We start from the raw sequence: 18,746 nt of genomic DNA, 5'->3' as shown, positions 1-18,746 counted from the left end.
TGCTGTCTTGTGTATTGTGGGATATTGAACAGCATCTCTGCCCTCTACCCACCAGATGCCATCCCTCTTGGTTGTTACAACCAAAAATCTCTAAATATTGATGAGTGTCCTCTAGAGGACACCATCATCCCATTGGTACTCAGTGAACTCTTTGACCATATTTGAAGAAAATCTCTTTTTTTTTTCTTAATGAAAATAAATAGCAAGCCTTCTAATACATTTTAGCTATTTGAAAGAAATTTCATATAGAGGAAGATTGCCCAATATACTATTATTAACATTTCTTTTTGTCATAGTCTGTAATCACACATTAACTAAAGGTTCTGAGTCTAATCATAAAACACCTTTTGTTCTAATCCTACCATATTTCTTTCCTGCCTTTAGAGCCCCCTTTGCCCCACAATCATCATTTCAGCCCAAAGAATAATCTGATTTTTGAAGTTTCAATTTCCATTTACAGTTCCATATGATAGCAAAATTTCCAAAGTTCATTCACAGTAAAATTTCTTCCCAACTTTCCCTCTCCTCCATGCTATAGGAAGCTTGCTGTGTGAACTGGGTGCCTAGCCTGCTTCCTCTCTGTTTTTCCACTGAACATTTTCCTTGTCTTCTGTGGGACAGACTGCCTCTAGCTCCCAATGGTTTAGCATCACAGGTGAGGAAGAGAGGACAGCTGAGGCATAGGGATCATCTTATGTGATAGATTCAGATTGGGCAGCCGATAGTTTCTCCTTAGGAAGATACATAAAATGAATCTGTCTTGGGCAGATATCTGAAAGCTGAAAGGTCCCACTGATAAATATTTGACTGTGTTCCATGTGAAAACAAATGATGCACACTCTTCCAGCTGGATGACCATTCATGATTCCTCCTTATGCCCCTGGAAATTCCTTTGTACACCTCTTCTACTAATACCATTTTTCACCTCCAAAAAGTCATCTTGGGCTTCCAGGCTGCACCCTTCCCTGGTCCTTGAGAACTTATGCAGCCTTGCTGTCATCTTGAGAGTAGAGCTATAACCAGTTCTCTGTGCATCTTGGTCTCTTTTCTCTGCTTTGTCAACAAACTCTGGGGCATACATATTAAGCACCTGTGAATCCTTTCTCATTAGCTTTAAATGAGAGAGAAACAATGACAACCCTTCAGTAACTTGATCACACTTGATGGTGGCATATCTCACGATTCACACTGTAGTATATTCCTCAGGTTCATATCACTTGTACAAATTGCCAGGCCAGGAGTGCAGAGAACTTCCTTAGGGCTGTCTGCAATTTAATGACAGATTTGTCTGCTCTGGAGCTAGTTAGCCTGTCCTCAGCATATATGTTCTCTGTGGCAGGAGGAATTCAGATTCTATTGGTACTGGCCTAAAGCTACCTCATTCATTTCTTTCGTGTCTATAGTAAGTCTGGAAAACACGCGGATTTCCAAATACCTCCAAGCTTTCCAGTATAACTTCTGAAACCTTATAATTAAGGAACTCCCTGTTCAGCAAGTCTTTTCATTGAAGACTCCTTTTACTTCCTGGCATTAACTAAAATGCATGTCTCCCCTGAGCACACCCTCAAGTCCTCTTTTGAAGGAAAACTATTTTCTTGTGTCTGTTGTAATTCTATTTTAGGGATTAAAGGTAGTGTCACATAGATCAATCTTCCACATGCTTGTTGAATAACAATATTAAACAGGACAAAAAAAAAACAAAGTAAAAACCTCCTCTGTTCTTATGAAGCTCATGGCATTCAACTGTTTTCCCTGAGAATCAACTACAGGCCAGAGAAGGCAATGGTACCCCACCAGTACTCTTGCCTGGAAAATCCCATGGATGGAGGAGCCTGGTAGGCTGCAGTCCATGGAGTCGCAAAGAGTCGGACACGACTGAGCGACTTAACTTTCACTTTTCACTTCCCTGCACTGGAGAAGGAAATGGCAACCCACTCCAGTGTTCTTGCCTGGAGAATCCCAGGGATGGCGGAGCCTGGTGGGCTGCCGTCTCTGGGGTCACACAGAGTTGGACACGACTGAAGCGACTTAGCAGCAGCAGCAGCAGCAGCAACTACAGGCACAGTAGAGATTATGTACAGACTATCAGAAATGTATTGACTTTCTTACAGAATTTTTTTTTTCATTACAACATGAAAAATTCTTGTGTACTTGGCCTTCAAATTCTGTTTCTTAGGTTAAACATCATAAAAAAGGGATTTTGATATTAGCTCATATCTGCTTCTTAACAGATATGCTAAGGAATATTTGCATTATTACTAGTTAGATTAAACCAAACAGAAACCAGAAACTTACATCTAAAGGCAAAATTTTTTGAGATCATCATATCAGCACCTGATAGTAAGTTAAAGAATTAAATTTAAAAATTGAAGAGGAAGAAGACCATTATGAGGGGAAGAGAGGCAGGAGGAGAAAAAGGTTAAGTGTGTGAGAAGGTATTCAGTCAGGTGAAATCAAAGCAAGAAATGAGAAAGGTAGTTAATAAAACATGAGCAGATTCAACCTGATTAAGTATAGGAGTCAGATAGATCTTATTTTGACTCCCTGCAATACTTCTAAGAAGTTGTATTTGGAGTTACTAGCATTGCCTTCCAAATGACAGTAAGGTTTTTTGTTTTTTTTTTCCCCCAAAAAAAGCATTACCGAGTAATTTAAGTGAAGTTGATTTTAAGGAGGATCTGGTGGAGTCTAAGATCAAATAGTGTGTATATACTTTCAAGTAGGAGCAGTAAAATGCAACTTAATTGTGCATTAATAGTACAGAGAGTCGTTTAAGCAACACATTTAAACTAGTAGATTCGACCAATGTTTATAGTAAAATATAAGCAAATATTTTATTTTGCTATATGAAAGTGTTCCAGTGAGAAAGAATGGTATCATTTGTTTATTTTTTAAAGTTATCTGAATAACCCTTATGTTAAAGTTTTACCAAATGCATTTAGAGTAATTGATAAGAGGTAATGGATTTTTGCTTTCATGATAAAGGTGAATTTATATACTTTTTCTTCTCTATGGGAAATGTCACTTAATAAAAATGTTGCCATTGTATGTTTTTGATGACATTTATTTGCCTGAATATATGACATATTCCGAAAAAGAAATATAAATGAACTTCTTTTAATACAAGGTACAGCAGAGAACCTTTCAAAATTACTTTCACATTCTGTGTCTTTTATTACATACAAGTTGACATGAAATGTCAATCTTTTATTAGGTCAATGCCATATATGACAGATTGATTTATGTTTTTGTTAAGTTTCTGATTAAATATGTAGGATAATAAGTGATAATATAAATAATATAAATGTTACCATTTACTTTGATAACAGTATTTAGATTTTTCACACTAAAATCAGAGTAACTTAAAATATGTTCACAGGCAGGGTGAGAAAAGTGTAAAATTTTTCTTTAGATTAAAATGTTTAGGCCTAAAATGTGAACATAATGTGACTAGAGTTTATTTTGTTCTCTTAAGGCAAAAATCTATTTATCAAGCCATAAGGAAATTACAAGCCCGGCTTTCAGTTCTTTGTTTAAAATGCACTGTAGTGCAGTATGATTTGCATGTTAATGATGTGAATCCAACTGTATAATAAATGAGAAGGGGAAGATATAAACTAGTTTCATGTAGCGGACTTTTTTGTTTTTCATAATTTATTCCTTAAATGTTTAACTTGAGAAGACTTCTATGATATATGTTTATGTGAAAGCTGATAATTTGTGGTCATCAAATGCAGTGGCATTGACGCCAGAAGTTTCATTCTCAGATTTCTTGCTCAGAAAGTAACTGGACACTAAAGGCATTTGAACATCTTTGGAAGGCAGATCTAATATAGTCAACAAGAGTCTCACAGAGTTTATTCTGTGCAGTGTGGTCACTGAAATCAGAAAACATGAAACCACCACGGTTTTTCTTTCTCTCACCAATTTTCCCCGCCCTTGATCCAATTCAAGCATGCAACTGAGATGCTTTGTGTTTTGTGTTTTTCATTAATTTCCTAGTATGCTGTTATGTCTATTCTCCTTAAGTAAAAAAGCAAAATACAGCCATTTTTTAGATATTAATGTGTGATTTATGGAAATGTGTTTTAGAAGCATGGAATCACTAGAAATTGAAAAGCATAATCTGTATTTTTGAAAGCCATCCAATTTCCTTTATTTACAGACTTTGACTCATTTCACAAATTGAAAAGCAACCATCCAGCCATTTCATGTTTAGATTAATATATGTTTAAAATATTCTAAAACCATTATCAGCATGCAGTAGCCCTCTCATTGAATAAGTATAGGTAAGAGGTAAATGAAGAAATTCCTGCAAATCAATGGTTCTCAAATGGAGGTGATTTTCCCAAAAAGGTTATTTGGCTGTCTCTAAAAAAAGACTCTGATGCTAAGAGGGATTGAGGGCAGGAGGAGAAGGGGATGACAGAGGATAAGATGGCTGGATGGCATCACCGACTAGATGGACGTGAGTTTGAGTGAACTCCGGGAATTGGTGATGGACGGGGAGGCCTGGTGTGCTGCAGTTCATGGGGTTGCAAAGAGTCGGACCCGACTGAGCGACTGAACTGAACTGGAAGTTATGTTTGATGGTCACAACTAAGAGCAATGAGTACTACTGGCATCTAGTGCATGAAGTCCAAGTCCAAGGATGTTGTTAAAACCCTAACATGCACAGGACAAACCCCACTCCCTAAGACACACACACAAACCCACACACACACCAAAGTGTCAGTAGTATCACTGTTGGGAATTCTTGCTCTCAATAAAGTTGTAGAACCAAATCATACCTTAAATTTTAAATTCTAAATCCCATACAACTGTGACAACAGTTAGAACTTTTGTTATCTACTGGTATATAACAAGGTATCTACAGGGGCTCTTCCCAACTCAGGGACGGAACCCAGGTCTCCTGGGTTCGCAGGCAGATTCTTTACTGCTGAGCCACCAGGGAAGCTCCACAAATAACTATAGTTCTTTCTGTTTACTGTTTGATCTATTAGCTATACTATAAAAGACATATTCTATGGTACTTAATACATATGTGATGACTGATAAAATTGCATTTTGATAGATATCAAGTATATTTTTCACATTCATAGAATTCAGAGTTTCTATTTTATAGAAAATATACTCATAATGCATAATTTTGGGGACATGAAAATTATATAGTCAAATAGAATTTTCTGTTTCTTTCAAATAACTTCATTGGACATTTGAGCCATTTGCATATCTTACATGGATTTCACACATACACAAAATGTTTATTAAGCACCTATTATCTAACAGGAACTGGGTACTAGGTGTGCAATATTTCATTCTCATTCGTAAGTCTGTCTTACCCATTTTTTAAAAAAGGGGACGAATACTTTTCCTGGTTTAGAGGTTTGCCCAAAGTTTCAAATCTAGAAAGTGCAACAGCTGGTACTCATATGCAAACGTCCTTTCATGTGGTTCTTCCTAACTGGTGGTGTTAAAAAAAAAAAAAAAAACACTCTGAGATGAATGAAATCTTGAACTCTCAGTCTAAATTAATGTCCTAAAATAATAAACATACACTGAATACAATTATGAGTCATCTAAAAATGATCATTTCTTTCACTCTTCCTCCTTTTCTGATTGCAATCATTACAAATCACAGCTATCTTTATGATTAGGGATTTAGCGAAATGAAGTGGGATATGAAAGGGAAAAAATAGTTAAGACTGAGAAGAGTATGTTCCAGAAAGAAACATTTGGATCACTGAAGTTGACAGGGAGCCTTTTTGGGACAGGAAGTAAATCCAGGATTATTAGAAGGGAGAGAACAAGGGCAGGGTGGCTTCAGTGATGCTTGAGAAGTAGGCAGGATGAGGATTAGAGGCCTTTTAAAATCATGTTTAAGCATGTCAAATTTATAATAATATCAGTTGGGAGCTTTTAAAGGCAACAACATTATATTTGCATTTTTCAGAAATCATTCAGGTAAAAGGTGAAAGATTGCAGGTATTTTCGTGATGACTTAACTATTGATAACTGCAACTACCTGGGTGGACCTGATGGGGAATACATGTATACCTGTGGCGGATTCATTTTGATATTTGGCAAAACTAATACAATTATGTAAAGTTTAAAATTAAAAAAAAATAAAGAAAAAAAGTAGTCTCAAAAGTTTCATGCTTATGATTCTACTTACATATCATTCTTGAAAGGTTGAAAGTATAAAGATGCAGAATAGTTAAGAGGTTGCTAGGAAATAGGGATGAGAGGGGAGTGTATAGGTATGAATACAGATAGAACATTCCTGTATCATTCAGGTGTAGACAAACATGTCTACATGAGATACAATCACGCTGAACTATATGCAGGTGTGCATAAATGAGTGCAGGTGAAGAACAGTGAAAATTAAACAGTTCTGTACCAATGCCCATTTCCTGGCTTTGACATTATACTGTGGTTACATAAGGATTCACCATTGGAGGGAAGATAAAGGAAGGGACTCTTTGTACTATTTTTTGCAACTTCCTATGTGTCTATGCTTATTTCAAAATAAAAAAGAGTTCTAAAAGGCTATCATAATAGAATAGGCTTAGGTTAGAATGGAATGATAGTAAAGAACAAGAAAGGCAATGTCCTCTGGGCTCAATGACAATCACATTTGCAAGTCCCAATGTTAAGATTTTGTAATGAATCAAAGCAGTTGATGCTAGAGTGCTTTTATTGAACAAATACTAATTGAACAGCCTCTCTGTGTCCCAGGCTGTTGCAGGCACTGAGCATCATTGTTGGGCAAAACAGCAAGAGTCTGTCTTTAATGGGGCTTTTGGGCTATCAGGTGTCTTAAAACATGCCTGCAGAGTGTTACAAAATTTTGGCACTCTCCTATATAAAGACCAGGCTGTGCCTCTAAGAGATCAAGCTACTGATTGAATTTTATTATGATTTGTGGACTCCTAAATTATGTGGGCCATCTGTAATTTTGATTTTACAGTAGTTTGATCTTATTCATATCATATATTTGAATATTGATTTAAAATATTGATTTCCTTTTTCTCTCCACTTTGAAACTAAAGTCCCTCCGATTTTACTTTTAAAGCTAATTATTGAATTTAACTTTATTGGGATAAAATGATTTGTTATACCCTGTATGCTCCCAAATTTCATGTTCTGAAATACCACAGAGCAGACAAATGATTTTGAAGAAATATTTTCTCCTTATTTAAATTATTCTTACTTAAAATATATATATATATATTTCCCCTTGGAGTGCAAGTAACAATATCCTATATCTTTTCTAAAGCTGGTTTGGATAAACTAGGTAGTAGATTACTAGTGGGGTTTTAAATGTCCTTCAGAGCTTGAGGTGAAAAAGATAAACTTTATGACTATACTTCAGGCTGGTCTAATTTCAGTTCTTGTTATATAAATTCAGGAAATAGTTCAACCTTCTAAATTAGGTGGCTGTTTATAACTTTCCTGAAACAGAGTCAGTGGCATGTTAGGATAACCTGAATTTGATTATAATAATGTTACGTTGTGTGTGCGCTTAGTCGCTAGTTGTGTCCAACTCTTTGCAACCCCATGGACTGGAGCCTACCAGGTTCCTTTGTCCATGGGGATTCTCCAGGCAAAAATTCAGGAGTGGGTTGCCATGCCTTCCTCCAGGGAATCTTCCCAACTCAGGGACTGAACCCAGGTCTCCCACATTGCAGGCAGATTCTTTACCATCTGAGCCACCAAGGAAGCCCAAGAATACTTTAGTGGGTAGCCTATACTTTCTCCAGGGAGTCTTCATGACCCAGGCATCACACCAGGGTCTCCAGCATTGCAGGCAGACTCTTTACCGGATGATCTACCGGGATTGTTGCTGAATATCTATTGTAAGTCTATATTATTTTTAATAATTTGAACACATTATAACATGTAATATATTGTATGTCCTATATTCAAGTGAATATAGGAATCCACATCTTTAAAGCTTTAATTTTTGCTTTCTGGAGAATTAACTTGACCAAATCCACACAGCTAGTAGATGATTATCCAATATTTGAAGTTAAAATGAATGTTCTTTCCAGTACACCTCAGTGTCTTTAAATTTTTTAATATACTGTTTTATGAAGCCTTTGAGTTCTCTTCATAGGCCTCTGAAAATGAACATAATTCTTTTGGAGTTAAAAAAAAAAAAACCTCAGTATAATCAGTATCCATTTTATTTGCTTGTTTCCCTAGCAATTTAAAATATATGTGAGATGTGCATATGCATGTATTTGTGTGTATGTTTATGCATATGTGTGTGTGTATATATATATATATGTATATCCATATATTTTAGTAGAGAAACCTCAAAATTATTATTCCAAATTGTAATTTTTTCCTAACAATTTGCTTCTCTGATCCATTTATTACTACCTGTGAAATGCATGACTCCATCTTATTGAAAGAAAAATCACCAGGAGAAAGCAAACTGGGGAGGTTTTTATTATACTATCTGGAATGTGTTCAGTAGGCATGGTTGGCATGATAGTAAAAAGAAAAATAAACTATTTGGTATATATTTGAGTGAGGAGAAATTACTAATTTCCCAACATGAGGACTAGTCAAAACATTTGCCTTAGAGATAAATGTCCTGAATTTTTTTCTTGAATATAAAACAGAAAATACCTTGGCCTAATCATTCAAGCACTTAATTCTCTCAAGATAGACAACTTCTATGCAATATTATTCTTTATAGCATCAGACTTTACTTTCACCACCAGACACATCCACATTATCAGTTATTAGTGAAGTCGCTCAGTCATGTCCAACTTGTTGCGACCCCATGGACTGTAACCTACTAGGCTCCTCCGTTCGGGGGATTTTCCAGGCAAGAGTACTGGAGTGTGTTGCCATTTCCTTCTCCAGGGGATCTTCCCAGCCCAAGGATCAAACCCGGGTATCCCACATTGTAGGTAGACGCTTTATCATCTGAGCCACCAGGGAGTCCCACATCCACAACTGAGTGTCATTTTCACTGCCCTCCACTCTTCCTCAGTAGCGTATTTGGACACATTCTGACCTGGGGGGCTTAACTTCTGGTGTCATATCTTTTTGCCTTTTCATGCTGTTCCTGTTCATGGGGTTCTTATGGCAAGAATAGTGGAGTCCATGGGGTCGCAAAGACTCAGACACGATTTAGCAACTGAACAACAATAAAGACAATTTCTACCCCTTCCTTTATTTTAGAGGAAATTAATGGAATTACCAGTATCTATATAAATATGTAAGTTTCTCAAGAGTCTAGGTCTGTATTTTCTGATACTAATCTTATGGCTTAATATTATGGAAGTAAAAGTTTGAAACTCCTGTAAATTAAATCATACAAAATTTAATCTGGAATGAACAATTAAATTATTTAATCCAACTTTATTGAAACCTTAATGTAATGAGATACAGTTACATATATACATATATCTGAACATACTTTCAAAATAAAGCATAGATAATTATTATATCATGCACTCATCATGAATTACTGAGTATTTAATATATGTCAGATAGTATACTTGCATGGAAAACAGAGTAGAATATCAAATTTCCTTGCATTCAATAAGCTATAGAGTTGAAGAGTTTAAATGTGGTTTTGGAAGGATGAATTACTTTATCAAGTCTGTAATCTATATGCTGATTATTAAGTGACTTAGAAGAATGTTTATGTTTTTACTTGAAATTAAGTATCATTTATATGACGATTATGCAGCTCTCTTTCTTTTTTATAATTTTAATTACCTGAGGAAAATGAAATGTTTAGTGGTCTTATCAGTGTTAGAGACATGATAGGCACAGTGAAGAGCCAAGATTTGACTGTCTACAACTCATAATACAATAAACCTGATTACCCTACCCTATAAACTCCTTGAGGAGAGGGGCCATGTCATATTCAATCTTGTATTCCTATTCCAGCAATGAGTTGGATCTCCCATTTGTGTCACTGTTAGGTTCTTTGGTTAAAAAAAAAAAAATACTTGAGTTTGTTTAATTGTTGCTTTTAAGAAAGTGCTTAGAATACAATCTAATGACCTTCTTTTTTCCAGACTCTAGACATAAACAGCAAAACAAATAGCTGAGAACTTCAGCCACCTTGAACAAAGGCCTTACATTTTATCAGTTTCTTAGGAACTTGTGCATATATAACAGGGATGACAACATATATATTACTTTAAGCATCTGCAATACATCAAAGTTTCTAAAATTACATTCTTAAAAAAAAAAAAAAACTGGAGCTTAAATTATGAGCTCTTCTTCCCTATTCACTTTGAGTGTTTCATTTCCAGAAACAGAATAATTTTCTTTTTCTTGAATTTAACTTCATACTTATAAATAAATCATGTATAACCCATATATTTTGGAACCACTTTGTCTTCATAGGTAAACTACAATTATAATAATATTAAATTATAAATTAATAATAAAACATATGTCACTGCAAATATTAGGTGATAACTTCAGTAACTGGATGTTACTGATGTTACATCATTCAGTAACAATGATGTCAAAACTAGGGAAATAAAATACAATATTGAGGCTGTAAGTAAGAAATTATTCTAAATCCTAATACCAATTCAGCATCATTACACTCTGAATGTTTTGCTGCTTGATGAGAAATCAGTAAATTCAATTCAGTTGAATTTATTCCCCCAGTTTTTGTGTGTGCATAGTTTTGTAACCAACAAAATTTACTTAATATTCTCATAAATCAAAACTTCTGGAAATTTTACTGTAATGAGAAAATCAACATAACTCTGCTGATTATAACTCAGGAATTCTCAGAAATATGTTCATACTGTTTGAAGTTAATATGTCTATGTGGTCGTTTCAATTTTAAGTAAATAATAGTATTTGAGATGAAGCTGAAGAGGAGTTTACTTGAGAAGGACTAACTCTTCTTTTGTTAAAATAAAGACTCAGGCATTGACTCAATTCCACCAACATTATTGAAGGCCTAGTATGTACCAATGAGGAGCATAGTATCCATATTCAAAAGCCATCACCTCTCTTACAGCCCCATGTTCTCGTCTGTATGCATGTGACCCATAGTATTCCAGTCATCTTCATCACCACTGAACCCTCAAATATATGGTCACATAGGAACTTGTTCTCCCTACTTCCATTTCATTTACTCTTGAACACAACAACTGAACTGAACCTAAGTCGGGTCATATCTTTCCTCTGCTCAGAACTTACTGTGGCTTCCCACACCAGACAGAGTGAATACTGAAGTCCTCCCCATACCTGTAAAGTCCTATATGCTCAGTCCCTCAACACCTCTGTGCTCTCATCTCATACTGGTTTTCCCTCATGTTGCTCCAGCCACACTGGCCATCTCACTGCATAGAGACTTTTGCAGATGCTTTTCCCTCTACCTGGAAAGCTCCCCAGTTATTCACATCTCTCAGTCTTCCACTTCCTTCAGGTCTTCCTTGTCACCTTAACAGCCAAGCAAAACCTGACACCCTATTAAAAATTGCAATTCCCTCTTCTAACACTTCTGATTATTTTCCCCTGTTTTTCTTTTCTACTTGTCATTAGCACTTTTAAATATTTAATATGCTATATATTCTAATTTCTGTCCTGTTTATCATACTAAAATATGAGCTCTTTGAGGGCAGGAGTTTTTACTTTTTGTTGTTTTTGTTGTTCATATCAGTATCCCAGTGTTTAGAACAGCACGTGGTAAGCAATCAATAATTCTCAGTTGTGTTGAGGAATAAATAACAATATCATGTCCTGTGCTAAGTCACTTCAGTCATGTGTGTCCAACACTTTGCAACCTCATGGACTGTAGCCCACAAGGCTCCTCTGTCCATGGGATTCTCCAGGCAAGAATACTGGAGTGGGTTTCCAGTCCCTTCTCCAGCAATACCATGACTGATAGTAAATGTTTATTAATCTGTTGTTCTCTGTCATTTGCTTTGCCAAGTGTGTTGGTAACACTCTTTAATAAATGTAGATCTTTCCCCACAGCATCTACCAATAAAAGGTTCTTTCTTGGGTGCTGGCCACAATATGTGTATATCACTAGTTGTACTTACTCTTCCAAAAGCTGGCATTGAGCAGAGCCCTTGTGAAGTCTTACATGGCAGTAAATGGAAGGGAAGGGATGAAGGATCAGAGACAGCTTTGGAAATAGACTTTTATTCTGCTTAAAGTCAAACAGAAAGATATGACCCTGCTTGTAGACATCTCTCTGAAGCACAGCTCTGAGGGAAAAAGTTCTATACTGATCCTTAACATTAGTATTTCTGTATTAAACTAAATGAAGTCCTTACAATGTACTTCATAACAAATTAAACATAAAAATATAATTTTTATCAGTGTTAATGCTTCACAAAAATAATTCAATTTAAATATGATTGTTCTGAGATAAGAATTTTCTTAATGGAGAGTAAAATGCATTGATAAAATATATTTTCCAGCCCATCAACTGTAGATATTCTTAGATGCCCTGCTTGCTGTTTTCCCCATTTATCCATTCCTATCTATTGTGAAGTTTTACAGTGGGACCCTCCCCTGCTTCCTTGACCTATCCCTGATGGTCATCTATATTGGCTGGGAGCTTATTAACTCTTAGACACAAGGCTAAAAGTTGAGAAAATAATTTTTTCATAACACATTGTAACACATAATCCTGTCATGTTAAATTTGAAAAGGTCTCTTGATGGAGATTGTATCCAATCCAAACTCCACAGAATACATAGGAATTATCAGATGGAAATGAGGGTAGGAATACTGTAGCATATGCAAAGACCCTGGGGCCAAAAGAACAGGACAGCTGGGAAACTACTGGTGATTTCCTATGGTTTAAGAGAAGAAGTAAAGATGAAAAAACATTGTACATGAGCTGAAGGAAGAAACTCCTAAGGGCTATAGGCATGAAGAAAAAGCAGTCAGCCTTTGTTTGAAAGGCAGATGGAAAACATTCAAGGATTTTAATCTGGTGAGTCACCTATTCCAGTGTATACCCTAAGAATGCCCCTGGCAAAAGGTAGAGAATGGTTTGGATAGTGAAATTTTAAAGAAAAATAAAGAACATTGATTTTCATTATGTGATGCTATTGCTAAATATAGTTTGGTAGGATACTGTAGTCGCTAAAAATCTGAAATCTGGATCATTTAAATAAAGCATAATGATCATATTAAATCAATGCTAAAAGACAAATACATTCAAACTTGGCAAGTCTGGAATTATAGCAAGCAAAATCTTGTGATAATGTCATTACTCCTCGTGCATTAACCATGTAATTGACACAGTAAGCTGAAGAATCTTCTCACCACACATGTGATGCACATGTAATGGTGCAGCATCTTTATCAGAGCAAACATGATTGCAAACAAATCTCTTCTCTCAGAGCGTTGTATGTTAATTAAAATATCTAACTGAAGAAGGATGTATTTATTCAGAAAGCATTCGTTAGTACCTACATAATTCTCAAGAAGAGAAGGAGGACAGTTGAAAATCAATGACTGAACTAGAAGGCAAAGAACTCAAAATGCTTTGCTTGAAACAAAAACTGTAGCTCACTGTCAATGAGAAGATTTACAGTTCCTTTCAAAAATTTGTTATTCAAAACAGCTCCTTCAAAAGTCCAAATGAGAGATGGCATTATTGAAATTGGAATCAGAAAAGATAACTTGAAATTGATTTTTAACTATTGCCTTACTACTCCATCAAGCAGTAAGAAGTCAAAAAAGAACTTTTTCCATCAGCTGGAAAAATTTGCACAGAAAATGTGTTAACATCCCAGCAATGACACCATTGACACACATTTTTAAACCTATTGCTTAATATTAATAAAATTATATCACTTAATTTTAACATTAATTAATATCAATACATAATTTTTAAACTTCAAGTTTTTATTATTAAATTTTCTTAATTTTATGTTTTCTTTTTGAAACATCCAGATAATTTTATATGCAAAAAACATATATTAAAATCATTTTTACTGTTGATTATTTTAAGAATTCAGTTTCACTTAGTATTTTAAAATATGTTGCTAAATTTTATATTTGAATTGAATTAAATGCTGGGTCAATAATTTTACTTTATAAATCCTGAATTTGTATTTTGCAAAAGTAGCTAGTGAAATACTACTGTTCATATTTTTTGCTTTTATTAGTAAAATGTTAAAAGACTGCTGTTTTCATTCACTGATGATGATAGGCTGAGCGTAGGTAATGATGACTGGGAAGAAAAAAAAGTTTTTTAATGAGACAGAATCAGCCAGACCTGACAATTTAAGTATATGTGTATAAGGCAAAAGAAGGGAAAAGAGAATACTCTGCTTTCTTGTATGAACTTTGAGTAAATGTAGTTACGAACATTACCATTCCCATAGAGAGAGGAGACACAAGAGAAAAAGGAGGAAGAGAGGAAACAGAAAAATAAGCAAGAAAACAAAATAGCAAATAGTACCTCTGTCCTGTTTTATACCCCAAATGCACTGTGATGGATTTGGCAACTCTGCTGGATTAGCAGAGTCTAGTTGATGGCACAGTAAAGCAGACCATGAATGGCAAGCAGAAGGTTCATCACAGGACTCTCTACAGTTTCTTAATCCTGAGATACTTTGAATCTGACTGGAGCCAGTGCCCCTACTGTTTGTTGCCTGTAAGTGAGGCTGAGTAGTTTCTAACCTTACAGTTAGAAAAGCAGTGTATGTATGTGGAGGGCTGGTATATGCTTGTATTCCTATGATGGGAATCTGACTGTATTATACCAGAAAGATGATTCTCTGCAGTGGTTATTTCTATAATATTATTAGGACATTCCTTTGTATACATTATAGATTTAATAACCTGTTAATATCTAGGCTTCACTGTTAGCTCAGATGATAAAGCACCTGCCTGCAATGCAGGAGACCTGAGTTCGATCCCTTGGTGGGAAGATCCTCTGGAGAAAGGAATGGCTACCCACTCCAGTATTCTTGCCTGGAGAATGCAGTGCAGAGTGGAGCCTGATGGGATACAGTCCATGGGGTCACAAAGAGTTGGACTTGATTGAGCCACTAACACTTTCACTTTTCACTTAATATTTCGTCAAATAGCCTAACCACTTTCATTTGGATTTTGGAGTACATTGGGAATAACCACTTTCATTTGGATTTTGGAGTACATTGGGAAAATGCCAATTAAAAAAATCTAGTTAGTAAATAATTTATGAACACACCAATAGGAAACTACTTATGGAGATAGTGAATGACAGGGAAGAATAGCACGCTGCCGTCCATGGGGTCTCAAAAAGTAGGCACGACTTAGTGACTGAACAACAAATATCAAGCTTGAAAGTTCTGATACAATGATACAATAACAGCATCAGAGTAAAATCACCAAGCTACTCCAATTTGTGTTAAGGAGATTCAGAATTGCTCTTTTACTTTTTAGTTTGTAAGCACTTAAATTTCTGATGGTTTTTTTTTTTTTTGGTCTCTCCTCTATTTGCAACAGTTTAGAAACTCATGTTACAGTTAATGTGGAAAGAATACTGTTTTCAGTATATAGCTCCCTCCCTATCTATACTGAGTTTGAAAATGGTACAGAGAGGGCTTTAAAATATTTAATCCCCTAATTGTTGAAAAGTCCTGAAGCTTCTTAAAGCTTACTGAAGAGTTGAATTGCGCTGTAACTTTGTTTTCTATAATTGAAGTCCAAGAGAACCACAGACAAGACTACATTTAACATTAGTCAAATGACTTGTTTTGATACTCAAGTGGCACTCTCAAATTTTGACATTGGTTTATCTTTCCCATGTTTAAAGCTCCTTGAATCGTCAAATAAAGAAGACTTCTGACATATTAGGATGTCTTTAGGTCCTACTGTGAACCAGCAATGCAGGTGTTTTCTTCTGGATTTTATTTCAGAAATCTCTACCACAGGACCTCTTGGCACGGGAAGCACCACCACCAGTACCACCCTTCGGACCACAACCTGGAGCCCAGGCAGGAGTACCACCCCCTCAGTGTCAGGAAGAAGAAACCGGAGTACCAGCACCCCATCTCCAGCTGTCGAGGTGCTTAATGACATTACCACACACCTTCCATCAGCATCGCCCCAAATCCCAGCTCTGGAAGAGAGCTGTGAGGCTGTGGAAGCTCGTGAAATCATGTGGTTTAAGACGCGTCAAGGACAGATGGCGAAGCAGCCATGCCCTGCAGGAACTATAGGTAAGTTTGTCCTGCAAAACTAAGCTAAAGGTGTATTGCTAGTTTGGCTTGCTTTCCTAGCATTTTCTTGTCTTGTTTATTTGTTGTCGGTGTGGTTTGGGGTTTGTTTGTTTGGTTTTTGTCATGACATATTTTAACATTTGATTACATTCTGGATTCAGCCGAATTACAATTGAAAGCAAAATATTGCCAGAGTTTGAGAATGCACCCTAAAGAAGTCACAGGTGAGAATCTGCTGGTAATATTTATGAGACCAGTAGTTCTCACCCATGCCATGCAGTTTCTAGGTCAAGTTTCAATTAAGCTCCAAAGGGACTTCCCTGGTGGCTCAGATGGTAAAGAATCCACCTGCAATCGGAGAGACCTGGGTTCAATCCCTGGGTTGGGAAGATCCCCTGGAGGAGGGCATGACAACCCATTCCAGTAATCTTGCCTGGAGAATCCCATGGACAGAGGAGCCTGGGAGGTTGCAGTCCATGGGGTCACAAAGAGTTGGACAACTGAGCAACTAAACACGGCACAGCACAAGTTCCAAAGAGCCAGCTCTTCTACACAAAAGCTCAGAGTTAAATCACTGGGTTGGTGGGCACTAGTTCTCATGCTTGTTACCATCAAATATATATTACACAAAACTAGGCTGAGGACTTCTATATTAGATAATCACTGGAACTACATATCATTTAACAAGAGAAAAGATTTAACTATCTTTTATTACCAGTCCTCATAGCCGGCCTTAATAATCAGAGGCTCTTTGTTGTCAGGGATGATGCTGGGAGGAGCCAACCTCCTCTTACCCAGCAACCACTGGAGACATCAATCCTGCATCGTTTTCTGTAGGGAACAGTCAAGAATTGGATAGCTCTTTGCCCTCCACCACCACATCCCCGCCCCCTGCTTTTTTCACGCTTAACAATTCATAATATCCCAAACTCAGAAATAGTTTGATTTCTTATTGTTACATATAAATCATCATAAAATTAATACTTGATACCCTGCATAAAATTTGAATTATTCCATAAAATATGTAAATAAAACAAATAGGCAATAGATGTCATTAGACTAACATTGTTAGGACTCTGTCTCTGGGTTTTATTGATTTGATTACTTCAATAGGTTTGTCTTAACAAAGTTTCAATGTGGACGTGTACTTTTGAATTCCATGGTATATGAAGTGATGGGAAGATCAGAAGATGTATATTGATTTTTATAAAAGTGCACATTTAATTTTTTTCAGCAAAGTGTTTAAAATTATTCTGAAATCGTTCTTCCCTTTATGAAGGTGCACAGTGTTTAGTCCCATTGTTTTCTATGGTATTGGAATCAGAAAACATTTTTAATTTCTCTAGAACTGTCTCCCTAATTTTAGACTCAATTCCTTTATCTCTAAAAGAGAAATAATAATAGCACCAACTTCTTCAGATGTTTGTTGTAGAGCTTAGTGAAGTACTTTTTCTTTGAAAGCAGTTAGCAAACTGTAAAGACCTACAGAAATATGTCGTTATATTTCTGTGAAAATGAAGAAAGAGATTTAAAGAAAACCTGAAACCCTCCCTCCCAGGTGACTGTGTTATGCTGTGGTCTTACTTTTACCCTTTGTCTGTCCCCTGTGCTGATCCTGTGTTCAGGCCCACACAGTCTTTTCTCACTTGAATTATTGTGATAGCTTCCTCATAGCCCCCGCATCACTCCCCGAAATTCATCCTCCATCCTGCTGCCACAGATATCTTTCTAAAACCTAAATCAGCCCATTTGTCTCCTCTGCTTAATGGCCTTCATTGATTTTCCAACACCCGCAGATGACAGACAAGGGCGTTTACGATCTGGCTCTGCCAGCCTTTCCAACTCCATTAAATACAACTCCCCTACCCAGCAGACCTCAATTCAAAACACTTGATTCCCAAAGACACCATATTTTTCCTTTGCCTGGAATGCCCTTACCCACCTTGCAGAGTGATTCCTTTATGACTCAGCTGCTACCTTACATCTGAAAACTCAAGCAATAAGCCCCATGGAGGCTTATTCATGTAATTCATGAAATTATTCCCTGTACCTGGTGTAGTTGTCCGTAAATGCTTTAAAAATACTGAGTGTTTGTTGTGTTATGATTTTCTAATGATAGTTGCTTTGCTTGCCAGGTACTGTAAATGGTACTTTAATAGTCATTACCTCAGTTCAATGATCACAATCTTATCTTTTGCTCATATGTAAAAATATCATGGACATAAAGTCATTATAATGAAGATTGTTTGAATATTTGAAGCAGACCTATTTCTCTCATTATTTTAGGAGTATCAACTTATCTCTGCCTGGCTCCTGATGGAATCTGGGACCCCCAGGGACCAGACCTTAGCAACTGTTCTTCTCCTTGGGTCAACCATATAACACAGAAGGTAAACCATGTGACTGTCAAGGAAGGCTTTGCCAGTTCTAGATCCTCGGTTGTTGAATATAACAGCTAAAAACAAAATAGTCAATATTTGTTTTAATTAATGTGGAAAAATTCTCCCATTTTATTTTAACTCAAGATTTAATGACAGTTCTAATATGCTGTGAGCTAATTCTAGAATT

General features: G+C 36.2%; 1 protein-coding gene across 11 annotated transcripts in view; it reads left to right on the top strand.

Annotated features, from left to right (window-relative positions):
* The window catches only part of ADGRL3 (adhesion G protein-coupled receptor L3), a 949,445-nt gene that overhangs the window by 743,990 nt on the left and 186,709 nt on the right, over positions 1–18,746 (top strand). For 7 of the 11 annotated variants that reach the window (XM_086407653.1, XM_086407652.1, XM_086407649.1 and 4 more), the window contains 2 exons: positions 15,876–16,178; positions 18,465–18,568. In XM_086407653.1, coding sequence (XP_086263779.1) covers positions 15,876–16,178; positions 18,465–18,568 — 407 coding nt within the window. The remainder of the gene's footprint in view (positions 1–15,875; positions 16,179–18,464; positions 18,569–18,746) is intronic. The other 4 variants (XM_086407651.1, XM_086407648.1, XM_086407655.1 and 1 more) reach the window with 1 other exon arrangement.

This window comes from Bos grunniens, chromosome 6, assembly GCF_055505025.1.
Source record: "Bos grunniens cultivar Pamir isolate PY7600 chromosome 6, Bosgru_T2T1.0, whole genome shotgun sequence".
Taxonomy (NCBI): Eukaryota; Metazoa; Chordata; class Mammalia; order Artiodactyla; family Bovidae; genus Bos; species Bos grunniens.
The sequence above is the reverse complement of the archived record's forward strand: the minus strand, read 5'-3'. Positions and strand labels throughout refer to the sequence as shown.